The 27,890-nt window shown below is 41.6% G+C and overlaps 1 protein-coding gene across 1 annotated transcript; it reads left to right on the top strand.

The window, feature by feature from the left end:
* Nucleotides 1-4,239: 4,239 nt before the first annotated feature.
* MMP7 (matrix metallopeptidase 7) lies at nt 4,240-8,419 on the top strand (the record flags this gene model as incomplete). The annotated part of the gene is made up of 5 exons (XM_084260125.1): nt 4,240-4,247; nt 5,100-5,248; nt 6,886-7,011; nt 7,539-7,700; nt 8,245-8,419. The coding sequence occupies 5 exons, from the start codon at nt 4,240-4,242 to the stop codon at nt 8,265-8,267; spliced, it is 468 nt and encodes a 155-aa protein (XP_084116251.1). The 3' UTR covers nt 8,268-8,419.
* Nucleotides 8,420-27,890: the final 19,471 nt, after the last annotated feature.

The following is a 27,890-nucleotide window of genomic DNA, read 5'->3' as shown; positions in this document are numbered from 1 at the left end:
TGATCATTGACCAAAGGAGAAGACAAACAATGGAGGATTTCAGAACTAATGCAGATAGGTAACATTTACAAGAATGCCATTTCCCTTGGAGTTTATTGCTCAATATAATTATTGTAAAAACCTATCTCTATATTTACATCTTTTTTTTCCCACACGATATCCCAATTAAACTGTGGTAAATACAAAAGTCACTAAATGCAAAGCAATTCTAGACACTGTAAGAAGATGCTAAACCCACAAGTTGAGAAATGTTAGGTTTGATTGCTTAACTATTAGTAGCTTAGATGTGTTAGTTCTTGTCACATTGTTTGTGCTGCATGTGAACATCTAATCCCTTCCTCAGGCCTTTCCTCACCTACAGCAGTGGGACACAAGGTAGAGCTTTCTGGGTAATAGCTCAGTGTACACAGATCAAGCCAAAGAGGTGGAAGGAACTGCCTTGCCTCTCTCCAGGGATGAGCTGACAGAGTGCTGAGGGGCCCAGCAGGGCCTCGGTGCCCAGGCAGGGATGGCTGGATGTTTTTGCCCTCACACCTAGCCCTACATTCCAGATGCCAAAGGACTCCTCTGAAGAGAGCCCCCTCAGTGGTAAAATTTGTGGAACTGAAGTGTAGAAGCCATGGAGATGTGCCTTCCTCTACAGCCTAGGTACCAAATGGCCAGTAACAAGGATGAAGGGACATCAAACTTGTGTTGTGCAGAGGCCACTTTGCAACCAAAAGGAGCATGCCATGCAAGACTGAGACAAGGAGGGTGAAGATTCTCTGTGTGGAAAAATACCAGGAAGGTTCTGAAGCAGACAGTGCCTCACTGGGCTAAGCCTGGAGAAATCACAAGGCAAAATACCACTTTACTCTGCAGAAATACTTGCCATGTTTGAATGCAAGTTTCATTAGCCAAACTGAATAACCAGATTACAGTACAAAAAAAAAATCAGGTGTCCTGGAGACCATAAAAATCCAAGCCTCTCCAGTTTAGTAGGACCTTAAACCAATATTGCATAATTCACCAGTGACCCAAACAAAACATTTCCCAGGAATTGTTTGTCATACTTTTTGCTTGATATTCACAGCAGTGGGTTGACCACAGCCAGCAGGTAATCACTCACATATCTGTTTGATCACTCCCCATACACAGCAGGATGGGTGAGAGAAATGGAAGTGCAAAAGAAAGAAAACTCATGGACTGAGACACAGACAGTTTTACAAATGAAAGAAAGGGGCAGGGGGTGAAGTGATGCTCACCACCTCCTGCAAGCAAATTGATGTTCAGTCAATCTCCAGACAATGGACTACCTTGAAAGACAAACTCCACCTTCATCTGCTAGCCACATTTTAATGCTGAGCATGAAAATATATCATACAGAATATCCCTTTAGAGAATTTGGGTCCTTGTCCCAGCTGTTTTCCCCTACCCAGACACTTTCCCACCCAGCCTCTCCCATACGTGTTGGGAGCAGAGCATGAAACAGAAATCCTTGACACTGTACAAACACTGTTCACCAATACCCAAAACACTGGTGTGTTATCAACACTGATTTAGCCACAGCACCATACAGGCTTCTACAGAGAAAGTTAACTCCACCCCAACTAGACTTGTAACATTCATGAAGACATTTGAGCAGCTCTTGACTTTCATTAGCTCCACTGCTGACTGCATTCAGGTTGGGCAAAATTCAGCTGAGCCTCCTGTCCAAGTCAAATGACCAAGAAACAGTGATTATTCACCACTGAATCATTCAGTTCTACTTCACTTTTTCATCCCACTCTTGTCCAAAGGAGACTCAGGTCTTTGTTTCTATATATGTATTTTTCTCTAGACCACAAAAGCTCTGATGCCCATCAATGGGCTCCACATAGGACAGCGCTTTATCATGCATCCTTGTTCACAGCAGAGTTACTTACCCCAGAAAATGTCACAGTGGCAATATTGTGAGTCTTCTTCATAGAATTTTACATCACAGAGCTTTTTTATTTTCACTAAGTGGCTACAGTGATTTAAATCATTAAATGCCTGCAACATAAATTTTTCTGACCTCCTTGAACTTTCTCTACACAAACCATACAGTCTGGCATAGGCACAGGTTCTCTACTGAATGTAAATGACATGACTATGGTGTCTGGGCAGGAAATTATTTGTCCTGACCCAAGACAGTTTTTGTCATTCAAGATCAAGACAAAAAGATAAAGTCTGCAAAATTCACACAGTTACATCTAAAAATGATCATCTGTTTTGATTCGATATTGATCTTATTAGATTGATTCATGACAATTTTAAGCCCAAAGAAATGAAAATTCTTTCCAGAGAAAGTTTCTAATTCCAGTTCAAGCCCATGTTCTTTGAAGCCCATTCTCTTTTTCATAAAAAGGATGGGAGTTGACAAATTTCTAGCAGAAAATAGAAAGGAACATGATGACTGTCCTTCCTCAGCAAGCTCTTGTATTTACAAATCCTCCTTTCAGTTTTGCCCATGGCCCAGATAAAGATGTATGTGAGTTGCTCAACAGTCTGTCGACTGGAATGGGGCTCCGGAGGCTTTCAAATTCCTCCTGTGTATATGAGGAAATAATTAATGCCACATGCTAGAGTCATGGAGTACAAAGTGGTTTAAACACATCCTCATCTCCTGCCACCCAGATCCTACTTTACTGCTGCAGTCAGACATAAAGTCAGTTGTTGAGGAAGAAAAAGATGAACCTCCTTCTAAAAATAAACCAGCTTTTTTTCATCATGCTTTACAATTTGGACATCGATAGATTTCCTGTAAGCCTCCCAAAATGTACAGAAATGGTCACGTAGCAGGTATCTGGGCTTTTTACAGTATCAGATGGAACCACAGCTCCTCTAGCTTTTGTTTTGGACACTACCATGCAATGTGGTCCTCTCCTGCATCATCCAGCAGTGTTTTGGTGTAGATCGTACCTCTCGGAAATCGAGGTCTTTCTTGTCACACCAGTCAGAAGCGAACTGGACTGAAGCTGGTAACACACACACTCTGCCATACATGTTCAGCCATGCCCTTGGAGAGGTCCTCTTGTGACAAACGGTAATGGCCTTTTCCCATGTATGCACCTTTCCTTTTGGATTAAAGGTAATATGGTCACACAACAGCACAGTCTGGAAAAAAAAATCACAAGCCAGGCTGCAGACTGGTGTTTCCAGTCCTCAAAAACTGTCACCGCCAGTGTTGTCTAGTGGAACAGAGCTGAGACCAGTGTTGGACTCAGGGGACCAGGGAGGTTATGGTTGACTTGCTCAGCTTTGATTTTCTCTGCCATTGCTTCATGAACCTCCGTCAGATTGTGCTGGTACAGCTGGAGGGAGGAGGTAGCTCCACATTTGTTAGGGTAAGATCCTTTCATTATTTTTACTGAGGGCTTCCACACATTCTTGTAAATTCTGTTGTAAAGCTAGTTCTCCAGTGTAAAAAAGACTCTCCTGAAGGGCCATCTCCTCTGGGAGGAAAGGGACAAAGGCTTCCCACAGCCTCCTATTTCTAGAGGGCACATTTAAAGAGCTCTCTTCTGGTCTTGCTAAGAACAGCAGAAATCTCTTTAACTTCACTGAACTGGAGTTCCTGCAGCATAGGATACCTCACAAGAAAATATGAACCAGAAAAAGAACCTACACAGGCCTGTGCATCCTCCCTAGGAAATGCCAACAGTTTCAGTGAGACCGTGCTCCCATCCATCTCACCTCTGCCTCTGCATCAATTAACACAGGCAGGCTATCTGACTGAAGGGCTGTTGCAAAACACCTTTGTGTATAAGGAGCTTGAAGGAAGCACAGTAAGAAGTGGTCATGCAGTAACTGTACTGGTGAAGTTACAGAAAATGAACTTCCCTGTGACCCTGTGGTTTCACTACTGGAATAACATGGAGGAAAAAAAAGAGCGCCAGAGCTGGCTGCTAGATGTGACATGACATCAACAGGGAAGTCAAGGGAAAGATTTGTTTAACATGCTTTCATTTACTTCCTAGAATAGTGATGACATTGCATTAACATCACTGACAGTGAGTCATGTATGCAATCGCTGCTTGGGGCGATCACGGTCTATATAAGCATTTTAGCTGTGGTCTTGGGAGACAGAAAGTCAAACACTTTCTGCTGTAGCAAGGCTCCTTGGCAAGCCGGGCACTATGCAATACCTCCTGCTTTGTGCTGCCATCCTCCTACCTGAGAGTCTTGCTGTTCCAGTACAACTTACAACAGAGTCAGCAAACAATACAGACGTCGACAATGTACAGGTAAGTTTACAGGGGGACAATGTAACTGCATTACAAATAACCTTATTTTTTATTCAGCTTCTACATTCCTTTCCTATCTGTTTACACTATCTTACATTATCACAACAGTTCTTGCAGAGGTGACATAAAAGGATTTAAACTTGCTGACTAGCTTAGACATCCAAAGTCTAACTTACAAAAGAGACCAAGTTCCAACTGGTAAATAAAGGGGAGCATGCATTTTTTTAAAACATCTCAAAAATATTATGTAGACTATGCTGGAAGGCTGTGCATTTGAGGGCTCAGTAAATTGTGTTTACTTAAAAGGATTACTTGTTTACAGTGTTTCATGGCTACTGCAATTCCTTTTATTTATGCTAACTTATACAGTGGAGACAACAGCATTTGGTAAACTGAAATAGGAAGAAAAAATACATCTAAAACCAGCCATGGCTGCAGAATGATGGAAAAATTCAATCAAATGTAAAATGCAATTACCAAAGACCACAGATATATGTATTAATTTTATTTTCCTTTTCTTCTTCCAGGAATATCTTAATAAATTCTTTCCAACTTTTTCAAAAACACAAACCCTAAGCTTAGAAGAGAGGATTAAACAAATGCAGAGTTTTTTCCACCTGAAGGTAACTGGAAAATTAAATCCTGAAACAAAAGAACTAATGGAAAGCCCCAGATGTGGAGTCCCTGATACAGCAGACTACAGTTTATTTCCTGGGAGTCCAAAATGGGAAAAAACCCGTTTGACTTACAGGTTAGTGAAGCTTCAGATTTTATAGGGAAAGGGGTTACTTTTAACTATGTGAGTTTCCTTCAAACCCTAAATGACATTAATCTGCTTCTTTTTGCTGCCAGGATTTTCAGTTATACACTTGATCTATCCCGAAAGCAAGTGGATAATGCAATTAAAATGGCTTTTGACGTATGGAGTGAAGTGACTCCACTGCAGTTTGAAAGAATATACTTTGGAACTGCAGACATTATGATTCGATTTTCACGTTGGGGTGAGAATATCTGTCATTTTTTAAAACAAAATTTTACTTAAAGCATGCATTTTTATAACCACAGCTTTCAGAAAGAGCAGATAGTTTGCAATTATTCTGAAGTCCACAAAGATCTCATCTTCTCTTTATCGTGCTACCAAATGTATATGTTATCATTCGGTCTTACTCCTATGAAACCTTTAAAAAATCCTTTCAGAGTTATAGCTGTGAAATGCAGGGAGAATTCAGATCCAGAATGAGACACCTAAATTTAGATGTTCAAGGCTCTGTTGGCCTTGACAAATAGTGCAAACAAATGGGGACAGATCTGTAGAGCAAACCAGCAGGTTCTGATGATCCAGCCTCCACAGGCTGGATTCAATCAGGTTTACTCTGGTCTAGATCTAGTTTGTTTCCCTGGACTAAAGAGTCATTGGCCACTGGGGTACAGTGGGTTTTGCAATAGAGAGTATCTTCTGGTTGATTTTCTTCCATAAGGAATCCCATTGGTGCCCTCCAAGATTGCACCAAGGTGCAAGCCAAAGCATGGAAAATGTGGATGACCAGTAGAGTCCCTTCAGAAGCTCACTTGTGATCCTAATAGATGAATGTAGCCATGCCTTTAACTTGTGCCTGGCACATGAACTGACTCAACAAAAAAAATCCCCAACAAACAAACAAAAACTCCTACTTTAAGGTTAGCTGACTTGTTCTCTAGGCCCACTGACAATATTTACTTGATCTCCATTGACTATAAGTGAAGATCAGACACATGATTTACAAGTAGATGACTGCATATAAATACTGAAATCGTCCAAGCTCATACTGGTGGGAAACATGTTATGTTCTCATGAGGAGCTGACTAAGTGCCAGTCAAAGAGAGAAAGGATCCTGAAGGGTGGAATGGGTTTTAATTCCTCATCATGCCCTAGGACTAGGTGTCTTCTGCTTGTGTAAGTCCTGCCGCAAGGTCCATCCACATGGTCCAGGGGACAGGACATAAAATAGCATTTAGGTCCCCAAATACTCCTCAGTCAAGTCACAGGCTCACTAAGGAGTAGGGGGATATTTTCACAGCTGGTACGAATACATCATCCTGTCAGCTCTTGTACTCAAAGCAGCAAATGCTAACATTTCACATGTACTCTGATAGAAGTAGGTAGTAGACCACATCCCATGGCTGGTGACAAATGAACACAGTTCTTCAGGAACATGATTATCTATCCCAAATCACTGTCTTCTACTAAAATCGGTACAGGTGAGAATGTCTACAACTAATATTGACCAGCACTTTCTAACACTGAAAACATTCAAGGGCTTATAATGTTGTCAAACGTTATGTATTGATTCTGAAATAATCCAATCGTTGCCTCAGAAACACACTTCTGACAAAGGCTCAGGAATAAATGTTCACCTCTTTCTGAAACATGCATCAGCCTGAATTATCAAATCCAAGTTTTGAACTTAAGTCATGAATTTGGAGAGTGTTTCCTAAGCCTTATTCCTGCTTTTACGGCTTTGCTGCTATCATAGGAATATTTTTTTAAGGATTGGTAATGAAAAAAAAACTATCACAAACAAGCAACATGCTTCAGTTTGCTGAATTTAATCATTACAGCTGATGCCATCTGATGCCACTTATTTCTTTCCACATGCAGCGCATGGTGATGGATACCCTTTTGATGGACGAGGTGGTACACTAGCTCATGCATTCGCACCTGGAAGTGGTCTTGGTGGAGATGCTCATTTTGATGATGATGAAAAGTGGTCAGAGACCAACCAAGGTAAAACCCACGTGTCTATGAAGAAGAAAAGCAAATATTGTAGATATTAGAAGAATGCAACCATAGGAAATGCTTTCCATAACTCTTCATGCTTTGGTACCATTTCAATACAAACACTTCTGTTCTTGTCAACTACCTAAATACTTGTGTTTCATTATCATTAGCAGCTACATAATGTCTGTTCTGCCCGTATTTTAAAGCACTTTTCACAGGTTAAACAAGGACTATGAACCTGTTTTCTACATAAATTATGAAAAGGTAAAATAACTTGTTGCTGAAATAAGGTTGACTAAAAGCAGAGTTGGAAAGAGATTCAGGTTCTCTAGATGCGTATGCAAGGGATCACTAATGTGTTCAATAAAATACTACAGTGACATAAGAAAGTTCAGTAATAACCAATCAAAACTCTGAGGTTTCATTCCAAGGGAATGAAAGATACAAATTCTCCTGCTACTTCGAGTCTTTATTTGCTAAAAAAACAAAGAAGCCATACCTTTAATATATTTTTTTATGCTCTTGTGCTGCAGAAATTAATTTGTTCATTGTGGCTGCCCATGAATTTGGCCATTCTTTGGGACTGGATCATTCAAATATCCGTGGAGCTCTGATGTACCCTATATACGCATATGTAGACCCAGCAACCTTCAAACTTTCAGATGACGACATACAAGGAATTCAGTCGTTATATGGTAAATTCATTATGAAATTTAACTTTCAAGATAAAACCTACTGGGGCGCAGGTTTCACTACTCCCCCTGACTGCAAGGGTCCCATCATATTACCAAAAAGAAGGAAGGGCAACAAACATGGGAAAAACACACTCCTGTACATTTCATCCACTATGTTCTTTCAGTAGCATGTCCCCACCACAACCAGAGAAGCAGTGCAGTAGCCTGGTGCACTGTCTGGCTTCCTGCACCCCTACATATTGCCAAACACATTCTGTGGACCTTACACTGCAAATGAGTTGTTTCAGTGAGTGGAGCTACTGGCAAGGAAAGTGAGAGATACTGTGCCACTTACCAAGTCAATGAAGGCAGAAACTCCTCAGAAACTTCACAGCTCCTCAGCAGTATGAGTAGAGCATAACCCCATGGGATAAACTTTGCTGGGTTTGATTTCTTTAAGAACCACCTTCCTCAGGGCACACTAGAGGAACACTAGGAACAAATCATAGTGTCTGCATTGTCCATTTCCAGTACAGTCTCAATGTTTTGTGCTTCCTTCCCACAGGGAAAAAGCCATCAACCTTCTGAAGAGATTATGTCGAAAAGGCCAGAGAATTCACATCTGGTTGGTTTGGTATTCCAAAACAATTTTAATCCCCTTGCTAATTAAAGTGGTAAACTTCTGGACGGCACTATCTATCCCGGAATGTTTATATTGATTTATTTGAACTTCATACAATTTCAATTAACAATTAAAAACCCCCAAACTTGTATACTCTGTTGTGTAATTTTTTTGTCTGTTTTTTCTTCTGGCATTTCCCTGGGAAATTAAATAACCCCTCCAAGAGGTTATAGACAGACAAATGGGACCAATGGTTTCTCCATTAGGAGGTTTTTTTATGCTCCTTTACGTGAGGCTGCTTCTACCTCAACACATTTGCCAAATGTGCGCAAAGGTCTAGTCTCTCAAAAACTTGACAGCATTTCTCAGCCCTTACCCAAATCCTTTTCACTGCTGCCTGGTGATGCAAGGGCTCTGAGTCCACATACAACTGGCAAAACGTTTTGCACTGCCCCAGGTTTGGCGAAGGACACCTGAAAAAGGGAAGTCTGCTCATGGGCAATGGGGGACACAAGAAAGTGGTGGCACCTTTTGCCATTCAAGGGATGGGTGAAAAGGAGGAGAGACAAGTTTAATCTACATAGACTCAGAAGACAGATGTCCTGCTTGATCTGCCACTAGAAATACACATTTCCAAGGATAGCATTTAGACACTAATACACTTCCCAAGGTAGGCCTAATCCCTGCTAAGAGTTTCTGGGTGCCAATTGATCTCCAGTGTTTGCTCCTCATGGCTCCCTGAAACTGGAAGAGATGCAAAACAAGTTGTAAGGAATGAAGGTCAATTCCTGTCTGTCACATTGGGAAACTACCTTTTCCTGACTTCCTCTTCTAATCACCCCCTTCCTAGCTGACACTTTACCTTCAACATACTGCAGCTGAAAAAGGATCTTCACCACCTACAGGATCACCACTGCTCTGTGAGTGCCTCCAGAAATGTCAAGACAGCAACCCTACAGGAAAGGGAGCAACCAGCTGAAGAGGGGAGGAGAGATATATTTCCAGATCTGCCAGATGGACAGCAGGTTATTCCATAAAGAATTCCTATTATCCTGTCCATCTAACCTAATATTATCTGATGCAAGAAGCAGCACCAGATAGTGGGATGACTGAAATAAGTCACTGAGACATCCAACATGTCACAGATAGGTAAGGATAGGATATTGAAGTATCATTCCTTGAAGTGCTTCCCCCTCAGAAAAGTTTCTCACCTTTGGTAAGACAGAAGTTTGAAAACACTCCAGTTTCTTCCACCTGAAGCTCAAAGATGAAGTAGCTGGGGGTGTTGGTTGACAGCAGTCTGAATATGAGCCAGCAGTGTGCCCAGGCAGCCAAGAATGCCAATGGCATCTTGGCTTGTATCAAAAACAGTGTGGCCAGTAGGTCTAGGGAGGTGATTGTGCCCCTGTACTCGGCATTGGTGAGGCCACACAGAATCACAGAATCACAGAATCTTAGGGGTTGGAAGGGACCTCAAGAGATCATCGGGTCCAACCCCCCTGCCAAAGCAGGCTCCCTATCTCACATTACACAGATAGGCATCCAGACCAGACTTGAATATCTCCAGAGAAGGAGACTCAACCACCTCCCTGGGCAGCCTATTCCACTGCTCCATCACCCTTACTGTGAAAAAGTTCTTCCGCATGTTGGTGCGGAACTTCCTATGCAGAACCTTGAGTACTGTGAGCAGTTCTGGGCTCCCCACCATAAAAAGGACATTGAGGTCCTTGAGCAAGTGCAGAGAAGGGCAACCAGGCTGGTGAAGGGGCTGGAGGGCAAATCATATGAGGAGCAGATGAGGGAGCTGGGGCTGTTTAGCCTGGAGATGAGGAGGCTGAGGGGAGACCTTATCACTACCTACAACTACCTGAAGGGAGGTTGTAGAGAGGTGGGCGATGGTCTCTTCAGCCAGGTGACAGAAGATAGAACAAGGGGAAATGGCATGAAGCTGTGCCAGGGCAGGTTTTAGATATTAGAAAAAAGTTTTTTATTGAGAGAGTTGTCAGGGCCCAAAACAGGCTGCCCAGGGAGGGGGTTGAGTCACCTTCCCTGGATGTGTTCAAAAAAAGGGTTGATCAGGTACTTAGAGATCTGGTTTATCTTAGGATGGGAATGGTTGGACTCGATGATCTTCAAAGGTCTCTTCCAACCTTGTGATTCTGTGATTCTGTGATAGCTAGTGCTATGTGGATATTCTTCTGAGGGTACAAGTGTCCTGAGGTATGAGAAAAACAGGAAGTCACAGAATACAAGATCAGATCCCAGAATGTATTAAAGTCTGCAAAGAACAGGACTAGTGAGCTCCATAGCCGGTGTGGATGCCTGGACAACCCAGGTCAGCCTGGGGGGGGTCTGGAAATACGCCACCACTGACAGGAAGTACACGTGTCTCTTGGCCAAAGACCCAGGTGAACACAGTACAAAAGAGTGGCACATGATGTTCTTTATTGAGCCCAAGTCACTCACTAGTGCTTCTTAAAAAGAAAACAGACATAGATAACAGACATTACCAGAAGAAAGGCTGTGCAGAATCATTCCTAAGGACAGATGGGACAATCCGCACACCATGTTGGAGGAAGCGCTGCACTGACAAATGAGGAAGGTGTGAGAGCAAATACCTGACTGAAAGCAGCTGATCTGTTTCCGAGTGTACAATTCATTTCTGTAGTAACTGAGGAGATGAATGGGCTAGAACTCCAGAGGTGAGTTCCTAGGAAGATTGTCCTGACAATGGAACACATATGGGAGACAACTTCCAGCAAGCACACAAGCTGACTGGCCTAAGTCAGGATGAGCAGAAGGTGGGAGAGAGGCACCCCTATGTTCTGAAGTAGCCTTCACTGAGAAGCTCAGACAGCATCTCGGCAGCGCATGAGCTACCATCAGAATTCTTTTGTCCTCACAGAGGGCAAAGGTGTCACTGATGACCTGTCAGCACCATCTCACCTCTTGCTCCTGTGGTGCTTCTATTCACACAGCTGACCTCTCCTTTGGGAAAAGCGGCTGCCCCTGGCACAGCTCACCCTGCTTAGCCGGTGTGAACCGCGTAACATCTGCTTCCACCTAGTGGTACGGCGCGGCCATCTGCACAGGCTTTACAAGCCCTGGTAAAGTACATCTCAGCTGTTCACAAGCCCGCAGCAGTTACCACACATCCCACCATTAGGGGAAACTAGGGAGAAGAGCAGATTTAGCATGGGTGCTGCTGCCTCTTCCTTCTTCACTTCATTCTACTGCATTCTGTGTAAGTTTTTACATGCTCACTCCAGCATGTATCTGAGGGCATCTCTAAGTGCATTCTGTCACTTAAATTGCATCTGGTCCCTCCACTTCCCCACAAAAGAAGAAATGGGTAATCACATAGTATTATGTTTTGGTAGGGCTATGATTTTTTTGTTTGCCTCCACTACAATTCTGTCAAATAAAAACACATTAAATGCAGCTGTGCTGTCCCAGGTAGTACAACGAGCAGCAAAAGAACTCGCTTGGGGAAAGAAAAGTGTTAACATTTCTGATGGGTCCTTTGACCATCTGTATATAAAGGATAAGCTCCACTCATGTTTTTAAAGTCATGGTTCCTACCCCAGAGAAGCTGTTATCGGGGCTTACCCAGTTAGTTATCCTGAGCCTACTCCATCAAACACAAGGGGACACTCTAGGAGGTCAAAGTCCTTGTATGTGCGGTAGAACTGTACACAAGAGGTGCACAGGACCTGTAGGAAAACACTATTTTTCACACTACACTATTTACTCTACTTCATCTGCTGTCTAATAAAAGTTGAAGACAAAATGCCTATGTTTGGAGGATTTTATTTGTACCATACATTAATTTTTCTTTCTTTTAGGATGTGCTTTTAAATATAACTGTCATACATAAATTTAACCAGAAATATAGATGTATGCACAGATTAGGTTTGATTAGTACAAATTGAAACACTACCACAGGTTATTTTATTCTTGTGAATAAAAGTGCAGCACTATGCTCTAGCTCTTCTTCATTATCCAGATTTAAATATTTATCATTTTACAAGGTTTTGAAACAGTTTGCATATCTGAAGACATCAAAAGAAGCGAGGAAGCTTGTAATTTCCTGAGCCATCAGAAATACTGCAAGAAGAGTCCTTGTCTCTTCCTATCTGCTTTTTACTCTTCCCATCTGCATTTTACTCAAAGCACTAGCAATTCCCACTTTAATTACATACTTGGGGAGGGTTATCAACGGCCCTTCTCTAGTTTTAAGTCACTGCTCTTTTCCTTTCTCTTTTATCTCTTTATATAACACCTCTCCTTTTTAGATATGTTAAGATATTTTTGTAATTACTGTGTATGCATTGTCTCTTCCTTGGTGACAGTAACAGTGTCTGGCTATGTTGCACATTCAAACTTTAGTCCTTTCTTTCAGTTTATGACATCTCCCACCCAATGAAGGAGAACCATCTTTAACTCAGAGCTTCTCTGTGAAACACATGACATGATGTCCTTGGGATTCATTTCCTCTGGAATCCTAGAAATGGAAACATTTCATTACTGAAAGCAATCCAAGAAGACAGCTATACCGGGCATAGAGGCACCTTCATTAAATTCATTCATCTCCCCAACAAACAGCCTACCAAAAAGAGCAACAATAGAAAAACTACATAAAGACAGTGCCTCAGGAATGAAGCGAGACTGTCATCTCAAGGATGGGTGAAGAGTAATAGATAAAACATCTAAAGGTAAGAAATACACATTTAGTCCAAGTTCTCAATTACGGCAAAATAGTCCTCCAACATATGAAGTGACACTGAGTCCAGCTGTAAAGTACACAGCAACCTGCAACCCTTTGTTTTCTGTATCTGAGAGTGAGACCAAAGTAGTAAAAAGTAGAGGTCATGCCATGAAAAGTACATGGTCTCAGAGCCTTGGTTTCCTTTGCAGTGAGGCATTTCTGCACACAGTGTTAAGTGTGACATTCAGTGGAGCTTGTCTGATTTCACCATGGGAGAATCCAGTCCTGGTGCTGCTATACTGGTAACTCACTTCCAAAAAGGCCATAATTCTTGAGGAAATCCCTTTTATTTTATAATCTTAGTACTTAAAAGTTTACATGGTTCAAATACTGTCTGAGCAAATTCACAGAGAAAAAAAAAATACCCAGTATATGATCAAGTACAAAGCCTCATGGACTTCCTGACCTACAAATTACTAAAAACAAATACATTTTCTGAGGAATCACTACTACTACTACTGTTTATCCTATTATTATTGTCTAGGTGATCCTCAGGGAAGACCAAACACTGAAGTGCACAGATATATTTTGGACCCAATGCAGATATCCTTATGTTTGACTCTTTCCTTCTTTTTTTTTTTTTTTCCCTCTCTACTAGATATATCCTTAAATCCAACTGGCTTTCCCAAGTTTTGCAATCTGCCCAAGCACTCACTCTCTCTCACACTTCTTTTACAAGGTTATTTTGCCAACCCTATCTTCTTCTGGCTACTTAACAAATGTCTGTCTCACTGCTTTCTGAACAGTTGTCCATTTTCTTTCTCATTTATACACAGTTTCATCTAGGACCCTTTTTCCTTCTCAGACAAGCAATAAAAATTTATATTTGCCTTTACTGGCTGCTGTTCCTAAGAGAAATAAGGGTACTGCCTGCAGCATCATGTCACCCGTGATGCATTCATAAGACAGGGAAAACCCTTCCATCAGCCAGCTGAGCTCCCACCCCAGCTCTGCATATTCTAGCTGAGGGCTAGTCATATCTGGTATTAAGATATTTGGAGAAAAAAAACAATGTCATCATCAATTCCAGCCTTATCAATGTATATTAAAGCTGCCAAAGGTAAAAAGCTCACAGATATATAATGGGAAGTGCTGATGAGCTGCAAAAATATGAACTATGGCCTGTTACAGTATCATCCTCTTCTTTTTTTCCTTGATACTGTTAACTTGAAATTTCATCCAATTTGAAGATGTTCTTTTTTTCTGTTTCTATAAAACTGTATCTTCAACAAAACCCACCTCAAACAGGATGTTCTTAATGGTATCATAATTATGCTCTCAGTTTCAGCAATGTCAATTTGAAGTAGCTCCATTGACGTCAATGGAATTATTTTGGATTTATCTATAAGAGTAAAAATATTAGCGAAGGCAGAGAGAAAATATTATCTGTTTTGATTATTGTTACAGCAGGAACCACCACAAGCCAGAGAAGTACAGATAATCACTGTTTGTTGGAAAAGGCTGAGGAAAATTATTAGGGGGTGGGAATTCTTACTGTTTTGTCAGCCCTAAAAATAAAGTTGGCAGGCAATAAAACAAGAAGCATAGAGAAAAGCAGCAGGCTGCCCAGGGATATAGGAAAATATGGAAGCCCATCCACATCAGAAAAACAGAAACAGTAGAGGTCTTCATCTTGGCCACATGAAAGGATCTGACAGAGCTGATATACTGAGTGTAGTGAGATATTTATTATTTCTTCTAACTCAAAAAGCAAAGCACTGCCAATTAAATGTTGTGGGAGATTTTAAACAAATGACATGCTTTTTTCACACAGCAAATAACTCAGTTGTGGAATTCACTACCATAGGACATTCGCTGATTGTGTGATTGAATGAGGAAACACCTTGTCTGCAGAGCTAGGAATGAACTTAGCAGCTTGATCAAAAGATTACTGTTATTACAGATGTAATTATTCCAGAGAAAAAAGAAGAGGGGGGAGGAGGAGGAGAAAGAAAAGAATACTAATACAGTAAGTGTCTCAATAATATGTACCAACAATGATTAGCAAACTTCCTACTATTTATCCCGTCCTCTGCTGTTGTGCTCACCCTTCCCCAGCCCCTCTGCACCCTTCTTGGCGTGACTCTGAGGGGAGTGTTTTGGTGAGTTGCCAGCGTCCCCAGTCCTTCCCAAGAGTTGATGTTGCTGTTGATGGTTTCTCTCCCTTTGCTCTAGGGCTCACCTTTTGTTACACTCAACAAAATAAATTTGATTTTTAATAAACATTCCAGTTTTTTACTCAATCCACCCCTATTCATCAACATCCTTTTTAACTTGCAAGCCTCAGAAATGCATATATTCCAGCAGTCATTTATGTCAAATTAAAGGGTGCCAAAGAACATCAACCCCTCCTGCTCCTTTCTCAGACATCCTTGTATATCTACCTTAAGGATCACATATGACATTTTAGTTACTGCCTCACGCTGGAAGATTAGAACTAGCTATCTACCCAGACTTCTAAGTTCTCAGAATCAGTGTCCCTCCATCTAGGGACATCCTCCTGCCCTAAAGGCCATGTGAGGGTGAAAGAGATTGTGATATTACTACGTGCTTTCTCTAGATGGAGCTTTGCACTCAAAGCAGAGGTATCTAGGAGCAAATTAAGGTGGTGCTGAAAAAACAGTTTGCATTCAATATCAATCTAGCCAGCTCAAGCATGAATTGCAGAACACTGTACGTTCCCAAAAGCTTTTGCATATTACACTAACTGCTGTTTGTGCAAGAATTCTGAAGATAAGTTGAAGTCTCTTATTGTTACTTACAGGACAGAGACATGGTGGCATTCCTGACTTCTCAAATAATTCGCTCAGAGTTCAACCATTACTCTTAAATCAGTGGTTTCCCAATAAAGAAACAATTTATTCTTTATGGAAATGAGCTTTGCAACAGATCAAATAACAGTGTTCTTATCATCTGGGACTGGATGAAGAAGAGCCTGAATCGGGACTGTCCCATCCTCCCTTGAAGGCAATTCCTTGAAGGAATGCAACCAAGGATTTATTCTTTCTCTGCTAGGTGCTTTCAAGAGCAGTTAATTTCATCCTAATGCAGAGGTCCAGCAGAAATCAGAAAATAATATCCTAAAAATATCAATTTCTCTCCACTGGCTAGGAAGACAAATGTCTCTGACTTGAGCTCAGCTGTAGATATATTCACTGCTTATTGATGTTCGGAAACAGTTAAAATTAATTCCACCCTTCCAGTCCCAGAACTTTAAGTAGTATCTTGTGTTGAACACACTCTGCACAGTCATCTTCAGGTCATCACAAAAATCTCCTTCTTCTACCTAAAAAAGACTGGGTTTAGGTTCCACCTACGTGTTTCTCAAACTGATTTGGTTGACTAAAGTCCTACTCTCCTCTTTATCTGCTTGGCTGACCTTGTACCCTCAGACTTAGTCCAAGTGTAGTCTCACATTCTTTACAAAACTTGTAACATTCAGAATGTAAGAATGTATGTAAGAATGATGCTTTTGTTGGTAATTGGGCTTATCAGAAAAAAAATTGCCTCAAGCTTCCTTTAAAATTTTCTAGTGGTTCTGAATATGAATTTAAAGAGCAGTAGAAGTGGGAAAGAATCATAATGTGGTGAAGAAATAGTGTGACTTTTTCTCTCTGTTCATATTATTTTCTTCATTTGTACTTTCAGTGCCAGAAATAGGAATGAGGATTGATTCTTAGCATAAATAGATTTAAGATTTTACCTCTTGGGAATGAGAAGTTAGGTAATAACTTAAGCAAAGTCAAACGCTGGGACAGCACTAGTATCAGCACAATACTCTTTTAAATGTGCTGTAGTTTTGCAAATAAAACTCCACCACTTAAGAGTTCTCCTGGAGATAATTTTCCAAACCATGATTATCCAGCCCTGATGTGAAAAGATCCAAATTTTATTTAGCAGTGAGTATTGTTATAATAAATAAGATACTAGTTCAAGGAAGAACTTATGTTTCTTACCTGTGTTTGCTATAGCTACGAAGCAGAATGCTTCATATCATATCACTATTAGGCTAGTTCAAACAGCACAGTGTTCACACACATTGTAAATCATGTTCAAGATGATGGATAAATATGGGTCAGCACTTTCCACTGAGCTATTTGCTCTATGTCTGTAGCATAGAAACGCTCTGGATATGAGACACTTTGCCCACACTCTGTGTATGTGAGCTGAGCATACTGACTGCCTATTTAAAAGTGTCTGCTGACTGTGCAGATCTTTGCTGCTTGCTAGCTCAGCTCAATCATTTCTCCATGTTCTCTCATACAGCCTTTAAGCATTAGAAAAGCCCACGCAAACTCCACTACTCCTTATATTGCCCATCTTCATATTTTGGCTTAACATTGGGTTTTGACAAAAACATTCTACAGTGTTTAGGGATCCAGCATACTTGTCACTTAAAACACTAATCCTAACCCTTGCATGCTGTCTTCTGAGGTATTTATTGCACTGTTAGCTCTTTGCTGTAATTTGTGTTGTAAATGTTTCAGTTGTTAACCATGTTTTCATCATGTTTATATGGTATCTCAAATCCCTGTTATTACAGAGGAGATAGCAGCATAAAACAATATTCTATTCTCTCCTCTCCTCCAGATTAGCTACATGCTAGAATTTGGAAGCACTTACGTAAGTGGTAATCAGGTTTCTGCTCAGTTACAAATGCTACAGACCTTAGATACCTTGAAGTTCTCATGGGTAACAATCACTAGCAATCTAGCTGACAGCCATGAAGTGTCCTACACAGTACCTTGGCACCTGTTTATTTAACAGCCTAAAAAGCTGGCCAGCAATTTCAATTTGAATATCCTGAAAGTTACAGATCAGACCAAATATGCTGTTCCAGAGGATTCTGTGCCATTCTTATCAATCTGTCATTCCTCCAGGAAGCCCTAGCTTCAGCATTTCAGTTGTAAAATGTTGCCACCATTTTTCTTTAAATAAAATACATTTCAGTAATATCTACTTACTGATTCTGAGAATGCCACAATTCTTTTGTAACTTCAACCCCATTTGTCAGATTGTGCACTCTTGAGATCAAAGTTTACTTTTACCAAGTAAACTATGCAAAGAACCTGCATAGAAGTAAATAGCAGTTTTAGAAATCAAACCTTAAGTGCTTAAACGTGTTCGTATTTCAAGCAGTAATTTAAAGAGTTGCAGCAAGAACACCACCTTTGCAGCCATTGTAGTTCAAACACTGAAACCTGTAAACTTTTTATTATAGCCCATTTTCAAAATGCCTATGCTTAATGCAAGAAAGGTATTTCTACTTCTGGTAATTTGTGCTGTCACCGAGGTACAAGTAGTGAACATAATGTTATTCACCATAAGTACTTTACTCCCAGGCTGTCTATAAAGCACAGAAAAAATACATTTTTGTAATTAATTCAGATTTAGTTTCAGGTATGATACAAATTAGGGATCCCCAAATCTTTCCCAATTTGAGTGTGCATTCACAAGCTGATGTGCACCCATGCACAGCCACAGATGCTTCCAGGTGCACCTTCTCCAGTGTGGACTTATCCCTCAGAGGTACACCTGCTGTAGTACAGACATAACCATGGCCACAGCCACTTCGAGATATTCCTGCTCAGGGGAGGATGCGTTCGCAGCCAAGACACTTCAGGGTGTCCTGCTGCCACATGGGCTTACACATAGGTCACAGCCCCCTCAACTCCAGTTCACACAGGAGTTCCAGCCTGCCCAGTGCAGCATCGCCACTGCTGTTACCAAGCTGTTCCCAGGCACAGCAGAGTAAGGTGAGAAGCAGCACAGCACTACAGCAAGCAGCAAAAGCGAACACCAGCCACTAATGAGCACTAGACTCCACTATACAGGAAAGCAAGTGAACCCCATGGTAAGCACAGGAGCCTGTGAATTAGTAGCTAAACAGCAGTTACGGCTATAAATTCAGTCTAGCACATTCCAATCAAATCTGTTGTCACCTTGAGTCCCATGTTGCACATCAAAAAGCACTGTAATGGTTTAACAGTAGAGGATTTCCAGGAATCTCTGTCAGCAAATGACTTAGATGAAAAAAATCAAAAATAATAGGAGATGGATGTACAGATAACCACCATGAGAAGCCCAGATATGTCAAAGAGCTTTCTCAAAGTATCATGAGTTATTGACAGAGAAGTGTTTCTGTGGTACCAGTTTTTGCCTTCTTGAGTTCTGCAGGATATCTTTCAGTTCACAATCAAAGTCTCATCTCACCCTCGCTGACTTATGAAAATGTGTTTTCCAGCAACATTATGACAATGTCATAGCATCGGTCCATGTGTTCCAATATTGTGGTGCTCACAAAAACCTCACATGAGTTTTCAGCTCATGAACTGTTAGTTCCCCAAAAGGTGACCCAGTCTGCCAAACAAAATGACCACCTGATTGAACAAGCTCCAGTATAAATATTTCATCTTACTTTTAAGGTAGGTTTTAGCAGAAACAGAAGCAGAATCCTCTGGAATCTGAAGCATTTAACAAAACAAAGACTTATCTTCCAGCATATTGCAGTACTGACCCAGTTTGCATGCATTTTCATCACAAATACAGATGTACTGTTAGACCTTGCTTAAAAGTCAGTCACAGTTACAATCTGGAAATAGTATGTGCTAAAGTGGGTGAAAGCATTTAAAGACCACTAATAGTGAAAGCACAGAGCTATACAACAGACTTCATTTGCAGATTTTTATGCTGTTGAATCACCAACAGTAGTTTTGGGTTTGGGTTTCTTACATCACTTACCTTGACAGTTTTTCATCAGTGATAAGAATAAAAAAGAACATACGTGCAACATACTGGACAACTCATCATGCTTTAGGATACTCAATAATACTAAAATTTTTAAAAAAAAAAAAGTAATAAAACTTGGCAGCCCTGAATACCTGAAGGAGAATTCTGAACATTGCCTTCATTACAATAGGCTGTCACCAAGTGCTAGGCTCTAAAATCATAAAGTCTGAAGTTAAGAATTACTTGAAACTGATCTAGAAAGTGTGGATATTTAAAATAGAAACAATTACATACTTTACTAGTCTACAAACATTTTGAAAGAAAGCACAAGGACTGATCATTAGATAGGGCTGTGATCAATTTATTAGATGTACAAAAATGCCTGCTATCACGATTTGTTATTCTTTTCAAATAAATTCTGTTCTAAAGGTATTACATAGAAAAACACGTCCTCCCCAAAAATGAATCCATCTGTTAGGAGTCTCTCCAAGTCTCTCTGTGTACCACGCAATCTCTGTGAACAAACTCTTAAGTATTACATCAGAAGGTAAAATACGACTGTTTTGAAGATGAATGGTATGATTGTATTATGTCTTTAAAATAAGCAATTTTCATTATTCTTATAAGACAACTGCAATGTTATAGAAGTAAACACTTCAATTCCATCCCTTTCCCTTCAAATATGAACAGATTTTTATGTGCCTTAAACCTATGTCACTTTAAAATACTCAGTTGAACTGGCTTCCAAATAATTTGGGAAAACTGTATATGCCAGTTTACTGTATTTCTAACAAGGCCTTTGTATGTTTCTTTTCATGTTTGATACAAAGTTTTCCCTAGGGCCATATACGCACTCAGGTTATGGACACATGTTCAGTGTCACACAAAATTCTACTGGTAATAAAAAAACAACACTTCCTGATGGTTTTATTACATGATTAAATGGAAATTACTTTGCCCATTCGAACATATCTCAGTACAATCAAATGTGTCCTTCCCTATCCTTCCCATTTTTTCCCAGTGTAAAATGCAAAAGCCTCTACCTCAGCGGGAAAAGGAGAATTTCCACATAAAATGTCCACATTTTCTATATAAGCAGGAATCTAGGACTTAGTAGATCTTCTGAAATTATGGAACCTACTTAGAAAACAGCAACTTTGACTGATTTCCAGTTTGTTCATTAAAGCATCAGTTTTCAGATGTGGTCAGTACTCCGTCCTTAGCTTCATCTTAAAAAGAGTTCATTAAGGATGTTTAAGGTCTTTTTCCTTACTTGTTTAATAGAAAACCTTCTAAGGTTCCAAGACTCTGACTGAATTTTAGACATTCCATTTTAAAATCCTACTCTTATGTGTAACACAGGGTGGTGGGGGGAGTGTGTGTGCAAATGCCTTTGCTTCTGGGTAATTACACATAAAGATGTGACTTTGTAGTTGAATCAGTTGTAGTGAGTTCTAATATTTTTAAATCATAAAACTCATTACTCCAGTTATTCATGTTAAGAAACTAAGGATAAAGAAACTGACCTTTAAATAAACTTTTCTGATTCATGTCCATTGCCTGGATCTTATCATTTATGTGGTCTTTTGGGCAAAACCACCTGTTCCTTTTTCTTACTGTCTTTATTACATAGAATTTCTATTTATATAATATTGCTATATTCTTTTATATTATGTCTTAGGAACAAAGAGAGACACTCCTCCTGGCCAAAGGAAGGCATCAAACTTAGCATACAGAACCAGACAGCCCTGGCTGGCACCAAGGAGGGCAGCTACTCAAGGACACCCTGTGCAGGAATGCATTACTTTGGCAAAGCTCTGGATGTTCCACAAGGCGTGTCTGACAAAGCCTCAGCTTTTCTGAAAAAACAATTCAAAACAGACCTTTTGCTGCTGAAAACACATTCATTGTTTTATTATCTACACCAAATTCAATTTGTGATCCTTTCTTGGGCAACACTATCATCCACAAACACTTTGGACTTGAAACCTCTAGAACAGATGTATCCTCTGTGTAAAAAATGGCACTTTTACCGTGCTTTTACTGGTAACACAAGTTTCACTTCACCTTTTATCATCAAAGCCTTAGGCTCAGATGAGCTCAGAGAGTTTGCAGAGCTGGGTTGGCACTGCATGAAAGCAAGGAACCTTTCTTTTCCAATCTTCTGGTCCCAAGAAATGGAGAAAGCCAACTGAAATACAGGAAGTAGAAGAGCAAGGCCTGCGAAGAGCAGGGAGGTAGACTGATCCACCTAGGCCGTTGTGAAATAATGGATGTTGGCAATGGATAAAGGCAAAGGAACATCAGCTGGGCCAGGATAGGTAAAGTTTGGAGAAGACTGGTCTGGAGGAGACTGGAAACAACTGGCAACTGCTCAAGGATGACGCCTGACAGTTACCATGCAAATGGAAACTCAGGTCCAAGGAGGAGTTGGCAGAAGGCATACTATGCTTGGGAGCTGTTTGGGATTTAACAGCCTCAACAGGAGAGGCAGCGATAGGGGTGAAGATATGGTGGAACAAGCCTTATGGCTTGTACCAGAGACAACCTCCTTTGGGAGTTTTTAAGGGCTCTCAGTGTTTCTGCTTTTCATGTAGTTGTTTTTTTAGGGAAATGTCACATGTTCCTGGGCCTTCCATCAGTTCCCAGTCATGTGCCAGCCGTGTCACCATGAGTGGAATGCTGGTCGTGGCCTTGTCACAGGAGCTGGGGACATGGCCACCCAGGATGGGTATTGAAGGGTTGCCCACTGAGCCGGCCCAGGCTGGAGGCGAGCAGGTGGATGAGCAAGGGCTGAGGCAAGAGGGCAGGCAGGGAAGGGCTGCTGGGCCCAGGCAGGGAGGCGGGCCTGTCTGTGGCACTGACAATGGCAGGTGATCCTCCCTTGTGTTCCAGAGGCTCACACAAGGTGTAGCACTCAATTCCTGGGAAGTGGAATCTCATCTGGCAGATTTCTTGGATTCTTTTTATTGCTGTTTGAATCAAGCAATTGCTAGTCAGACTGCAGCTGTATTCATATCCACTATTATGAACTCCATCTCTCTCTGCATCGACATACATCTATACCCAGGTTTGAATCAGGTCTCAGAAGATAGCTAGATCACAGAAGACAGCCTTAACCAGCACTAGGACAGATGTGCCCAAGTGGTTCCTGCCAAATGCTGAAGGAAGCAATATGGTCCATTCCAAATGCATATGGCTCCTTGTCCCAGGCAGTATGAAACCAATAGATGGCTGCACCGAGGTCTGTGCTGTGAGGATTCTGTAAAGGACTTTGTCAGAATAGTTGTTTTTCATCCCATCAAACAGGGGGTTCCAAAATCAATTACTTTACTTCTGAACAGCTGAAATTCACTGAACTGAACTGAGGTTCCAATCAAAGGTGGGGTGGGGGTTCTTTTTGGAGCAGGGAGAGGGCCTATGTTTGGAGTTTTACTATTTCCTGGTTTATCCCATTAATAATATTTGTGGTGTTACGTCTGTACAGTGCCTGCATTGCACTTACTCAGCCAAAAACCTCTTCTCTCCATCACATCAGAACAGTGAGAAGTTAGCTGTATTGCTGAGCACCTTAAAATCCCACTTATCACTATTAAAGCATCTGTGCACTTTCACTGGAAAATTATTAGTCAAATAGTCTACTACTTTCACTTTTCATAAAGCATTTTTATCTGTGTCGAAAAACTGCCACATAAGAGGGAAAGTATTACATTTTTATCATTTAAATTACCCGTTGAAATCAGGCCAATTATGACTGGAAGTTGATAACCACTACACTCTATGAGAAGCAGGTAGGTGTTGCAGTTTCCTACCCATCAGAATACCAGACAACAGAGAAAAGCAGCTAAGAGCTAAGCAGGTAGACTTCCCACGTTCCTGACCATACATGCTTTAGAGTCCCAAACACCTTTTACAGCAGGCTCTATGCTTTACCAGATCCCTGCTCGAAAGGGTAGGTCTGGGGCCCCCAATACAAGAAAGATGTGGAACTGTTGGAGAGGGTCCAGAGGAGGCCACAAAGATGATTAGAGGGCTGGAGCACCTCCCCTACAAAGAGAGGCTGAGGGAGTTGGGCTTGTTCAGCCTGGACAAGAGAAGGCTGCAGGGGGACCTCATTGCAGCCTTCCAGTACCTGGAGGGAACATACAAACAGGAGGGGGAATCAACTTTTTAAAGGGGTAGACACTGGCAGGACAAGGGGGAATGGATTAAAACTAAAGGAAGGAAGGTTTAGATTAGATATTAGGGTGAAGTTTTTTACAGAGAGAGTGGTAAGGTGCTGGAACAGGCTGCCCGGAGAGGTGGTGGATGCCCCATCCCTGGAGGTGTTCAAGGGCAGGTTGGATGGGGCCCTGGGCAGCCTTGTGTAGATCCAGGCCTGGAGGTTAGTGTCCCTGCCTGTGGCAGGGGGGTTGGAACTCTATGATCCTTGGGGTCCCTTCCAACCCATGCCATTCTATGACTCTATGATTCTATGATTCAGGTGCATGCCTCAGGACCTGCATGCAAAACTGTGTGCCAAGCACAGCATCCACAGAAATACAACACTATGCAGTTCTGGTACAGAATTCACTATAGAAGCCAGTATTCTAGAACAGAAAACCCATCAGGAGTTTCACACTTACAGAGAGTACAATACAGTGACAAACAATCTGGTGTATGGTTTGGAAAATTTAAAGCTGTCCTGGAATAGAAAGTTCTCAGAGTTAAAGGCTTTACAAACAATCATGTATACAGACCTGACTGACATACCTGAATTATGGTTATTGACTTCTGGGACAACATTGAGCTCAAAGAAATGGAAGCACTCATTCATAGGGTGCTGATGCTTCACATGTGCACTACTGCCTAACAAAATATGTGCCAATATAATTTAGAACTTAATTCCTTACTCTTTAAAAAGTATGCATGAAGAAACCCAAATAAATATAGATTTGCTAACACTCACAACAAAGTAAATTGCCAGTTTGCTCAACCTTGGTTCTTATCCCTTCTTCTACAGAGCTTAACTTTGCATTGCCAAGGAGCGTGAGTTAAAGCTACAATATTTGACAGTATTTCAGAAAAAATGCTGCATGTTCTTATATTTTCCTGATTAAAAATACTTTACTGTTATCCAGCAGTGTTGCTTTAACACTGATGTCTGAGAATATCAAAATTACATGATTTGTAAAGCAAGGTGTCATCTATCATGTTTGGAATAAGACTCTTTTACAAGTCAGATCTATACACAGCAGACATCAAGCTAAGTAAAGTCTGGCAACGACTTTACTGGGTGTAACCTAAATTAATATTCCTCAAACATGTTGAAAGAGGAAGATAGTTGATCAAGTGTGTCAACTAGGAGAGATGACAGCTTACAGAAGTGAACTTCTGTGAACAATGGGTTGATGGTTGATAAGAGGCATGGAAAACTACAGCGGTGATAGAACTTTTACTGAGTAAATACCAAGTCCACAGTTTTCAGTACTGAGTGGATTTGGTACTTCTGGTACCTGAGCCTTCAGTCTCTGCCTGAGCTCCATCATAGCTGTGTCTGTCCTCAGCCCTGTCCCCAGCTGCCCTGACCTAGTGACTGGTTTTCCTGGAGGAACCCCAGACTGACTATAAACTATGGCTATAAACTGGAAGAGGATAGATTTAAACTAGATATAAGGAAAAAAATATTCACTGTGAGAGTGGTGAGGCCCTGGCACAGGTTGCCCCCTCCCTGGCAGTGTTCAAGGCCAGGTTGGATGGAGCTTTGGGCAGCCTGGTCTGATGGGAGGTGTCCTTGCCCATAGCAGGGAGGTTGGAACAAGATGATCTCTAAGGCCCCTTCAAACCCAAACTTGCTGTGAGAAAGGTGGTAGCCTTATATCCTGTCTCCTGGAATGGCATTAGATCTATGACATAACCATGTTTCTGAGCTGTCATCTGCTGTTCCCTCCCAGCTGAACTCCCTGGATCAGGCTCATCACCTTGACTTGTCTAAGACTGGTGGTGGACCCTGACGCTATCACCACCTCAGCACCCAGCTCATCTGCACTGTGGGGCAACCCCATTTTTGCTGCTCCCTAACCATGCATACCACATACAAAATCAGGAAAAAAAGAAAAAACAAAACACCCTACCAATCCTGTTTTTACAGGGAAATCTGTATGAGAAATCATTAATTATACCATGCATCAAAAGGAGATGATAGCTTCCACTACATTTCCCAGAATGTTACCTTCTTAGCATACAAACAACTCCTAGCCACCTCTAGGTACACTGTCAGAAATTCACCTCCCAGAGAACAATAAACACCAAATGGAATGAGATCATGCCAAAGGAATCATCGTAAGACCTTTTAACACCTCTGCCTTTACACAGTAAAGAGCATGGACTATTTTGCAACACATCTCAGTTCCTGCTAACTCAGCACTTCTATGGGAATTACAGAGCCATCTCCCACAAACCTATCACTTCATTCCGTGTATCTTAACTACTCTCTTTCTGCACATACACAAGTTGAGCAATGTTAATTAGGCTGCTCAAAAATAAATTGCTTCCAATCTGTTCTAAGCCTGATGTTCACTGGAGTTGTGCAAGAGCTGAAGGATTTCTATAATTAATATCTAAATATAAATTAGTTTAATAAAAAAAATTCTTTCTTACTCTAAGCTTTGCCTCTAGAACCAAAGGGGGCCCTTGTTCTTCGTAACGTATGGATTACCAGTATTTCCAAGCTTTACTGGAGTTAGGTTAGCTGCAGATATTACTCCTGCTGCCATCATGAAGAAAAGATCTGGAGGATCATGTCAGAAAACACACAGGAAAGAGACACACATTGGTCTTCAGGAACTTCAGTCATGAGAACTGTACAGGAAACAATGCAGAACAAAGGCATAAGAAGATGGCAGAAGTATAACACACGCAGGGTGGTCAGGCACTAGAGTAGGCTTCCCAAGGCAGTGGTCACAGCACCGAGCTTGACTGAGTTCAAAAAGCGTCTGGACAACGCCCTCAGCCCCATGCTCTGACTTAGCTGGCCCTGTGTGGACCCAGGAGTTGGATGTAATGATCCTTATGGGTCCCTTCCAACTCAGGATACTCGATGATTCTACCTATTTTCACTAAATGCAAACAATGGGGCCTAGTATGCCTAGAACAAAAACCTACCAAACAAACAATCTTTTTTCTTCAGCATTTCAGTTTACCACTTGCTTGCTTACAGAGTAAATGCTTGTAAAAGGATAATTCTGTCGTTAGGGAAGGGCAGTGGGTTTCACACAGTGTCACAGCCTGCCCGTGCACTCTCAGGCCAGGCCCTTCCCCTCCCTGGTCCATCACTTGACCTGGAAACATCTTGATGCAGCAAACATAAGCGTAGTGTTGTGTGCTAAATGTTTTACTGTGGCTTTGATGACAAACCTACAATTACCCACATTAAAAGTGTTTTTCTCTAACTTATTAGAAAGCAATTTGTAGCAGTGTCTCCCTTCCTTTGACAACTAATTTTCAGGTTCTTTTCACTCTTAAGAGCGTATTAATAACCCCCCTCTGAAAAATAACCCCCTAACTTTAAAATCGACCTTCTGATGATGATAGAAAATAAGAAAAACTTGTAAAGACTGTAACACAGCTGTTCCCTTTCACTTTTCCCTACCACCTTTGTAGCCGGTTTCACAATTACTGACGTAAAAATCTTTTCCAGGGCGTCAGCTCTGGTGACTCAATAGCACACACTGCAGACAGAGCCCGCATCGGCATCAGCACCGCCCAGGCGGAGCGGGGACACCCTCCGAACGCGGGCAGAGCGAGCTGCGGAGACTTCAGGAGGGTAAATGCTCCCTGCTGAGGCTCTGGTACTGAAAGGCTACCCAGAGAACGGGCTGCCTCACACCACCGGCCCGCGGCGCAGGCTCCTGGTGTACATAAGTCTCTCCCTACAGACACCACCGTACTTGGCCGCCCGGCCTGCCGTAAGCCCGGCGGGAGACGGGAGAGCCCCCTCAGGGCTGCCCGTGCCCCGCGGACCGGCGGGCTGCGGGCTGTGCCCCGGCCCGAGGAAGCTGCGCGCCGCGGGGGCTGACGCTGCGAGCGGGATGGGCGGTGACCCCCTTCGCAC

The sequence above is a fragment of the Gallinula chloropus genome, assembly GCF_964237585.1.
Source record: "Gallinula chloropus genome assembly, chromosome: 1".
In the NCBI taxonomy this organism is placed as follows: domain Eukaryota; kingdom Metazoa; phylum Chordata; class Aves; order Gruiformes; family Rallidae; genus Gallinula; species Gallinula chloropus.
Note: the sequence above shows the minus strand (reverse complement) of the source record. Positions and strands in the feature narration are given on the sequence as shown.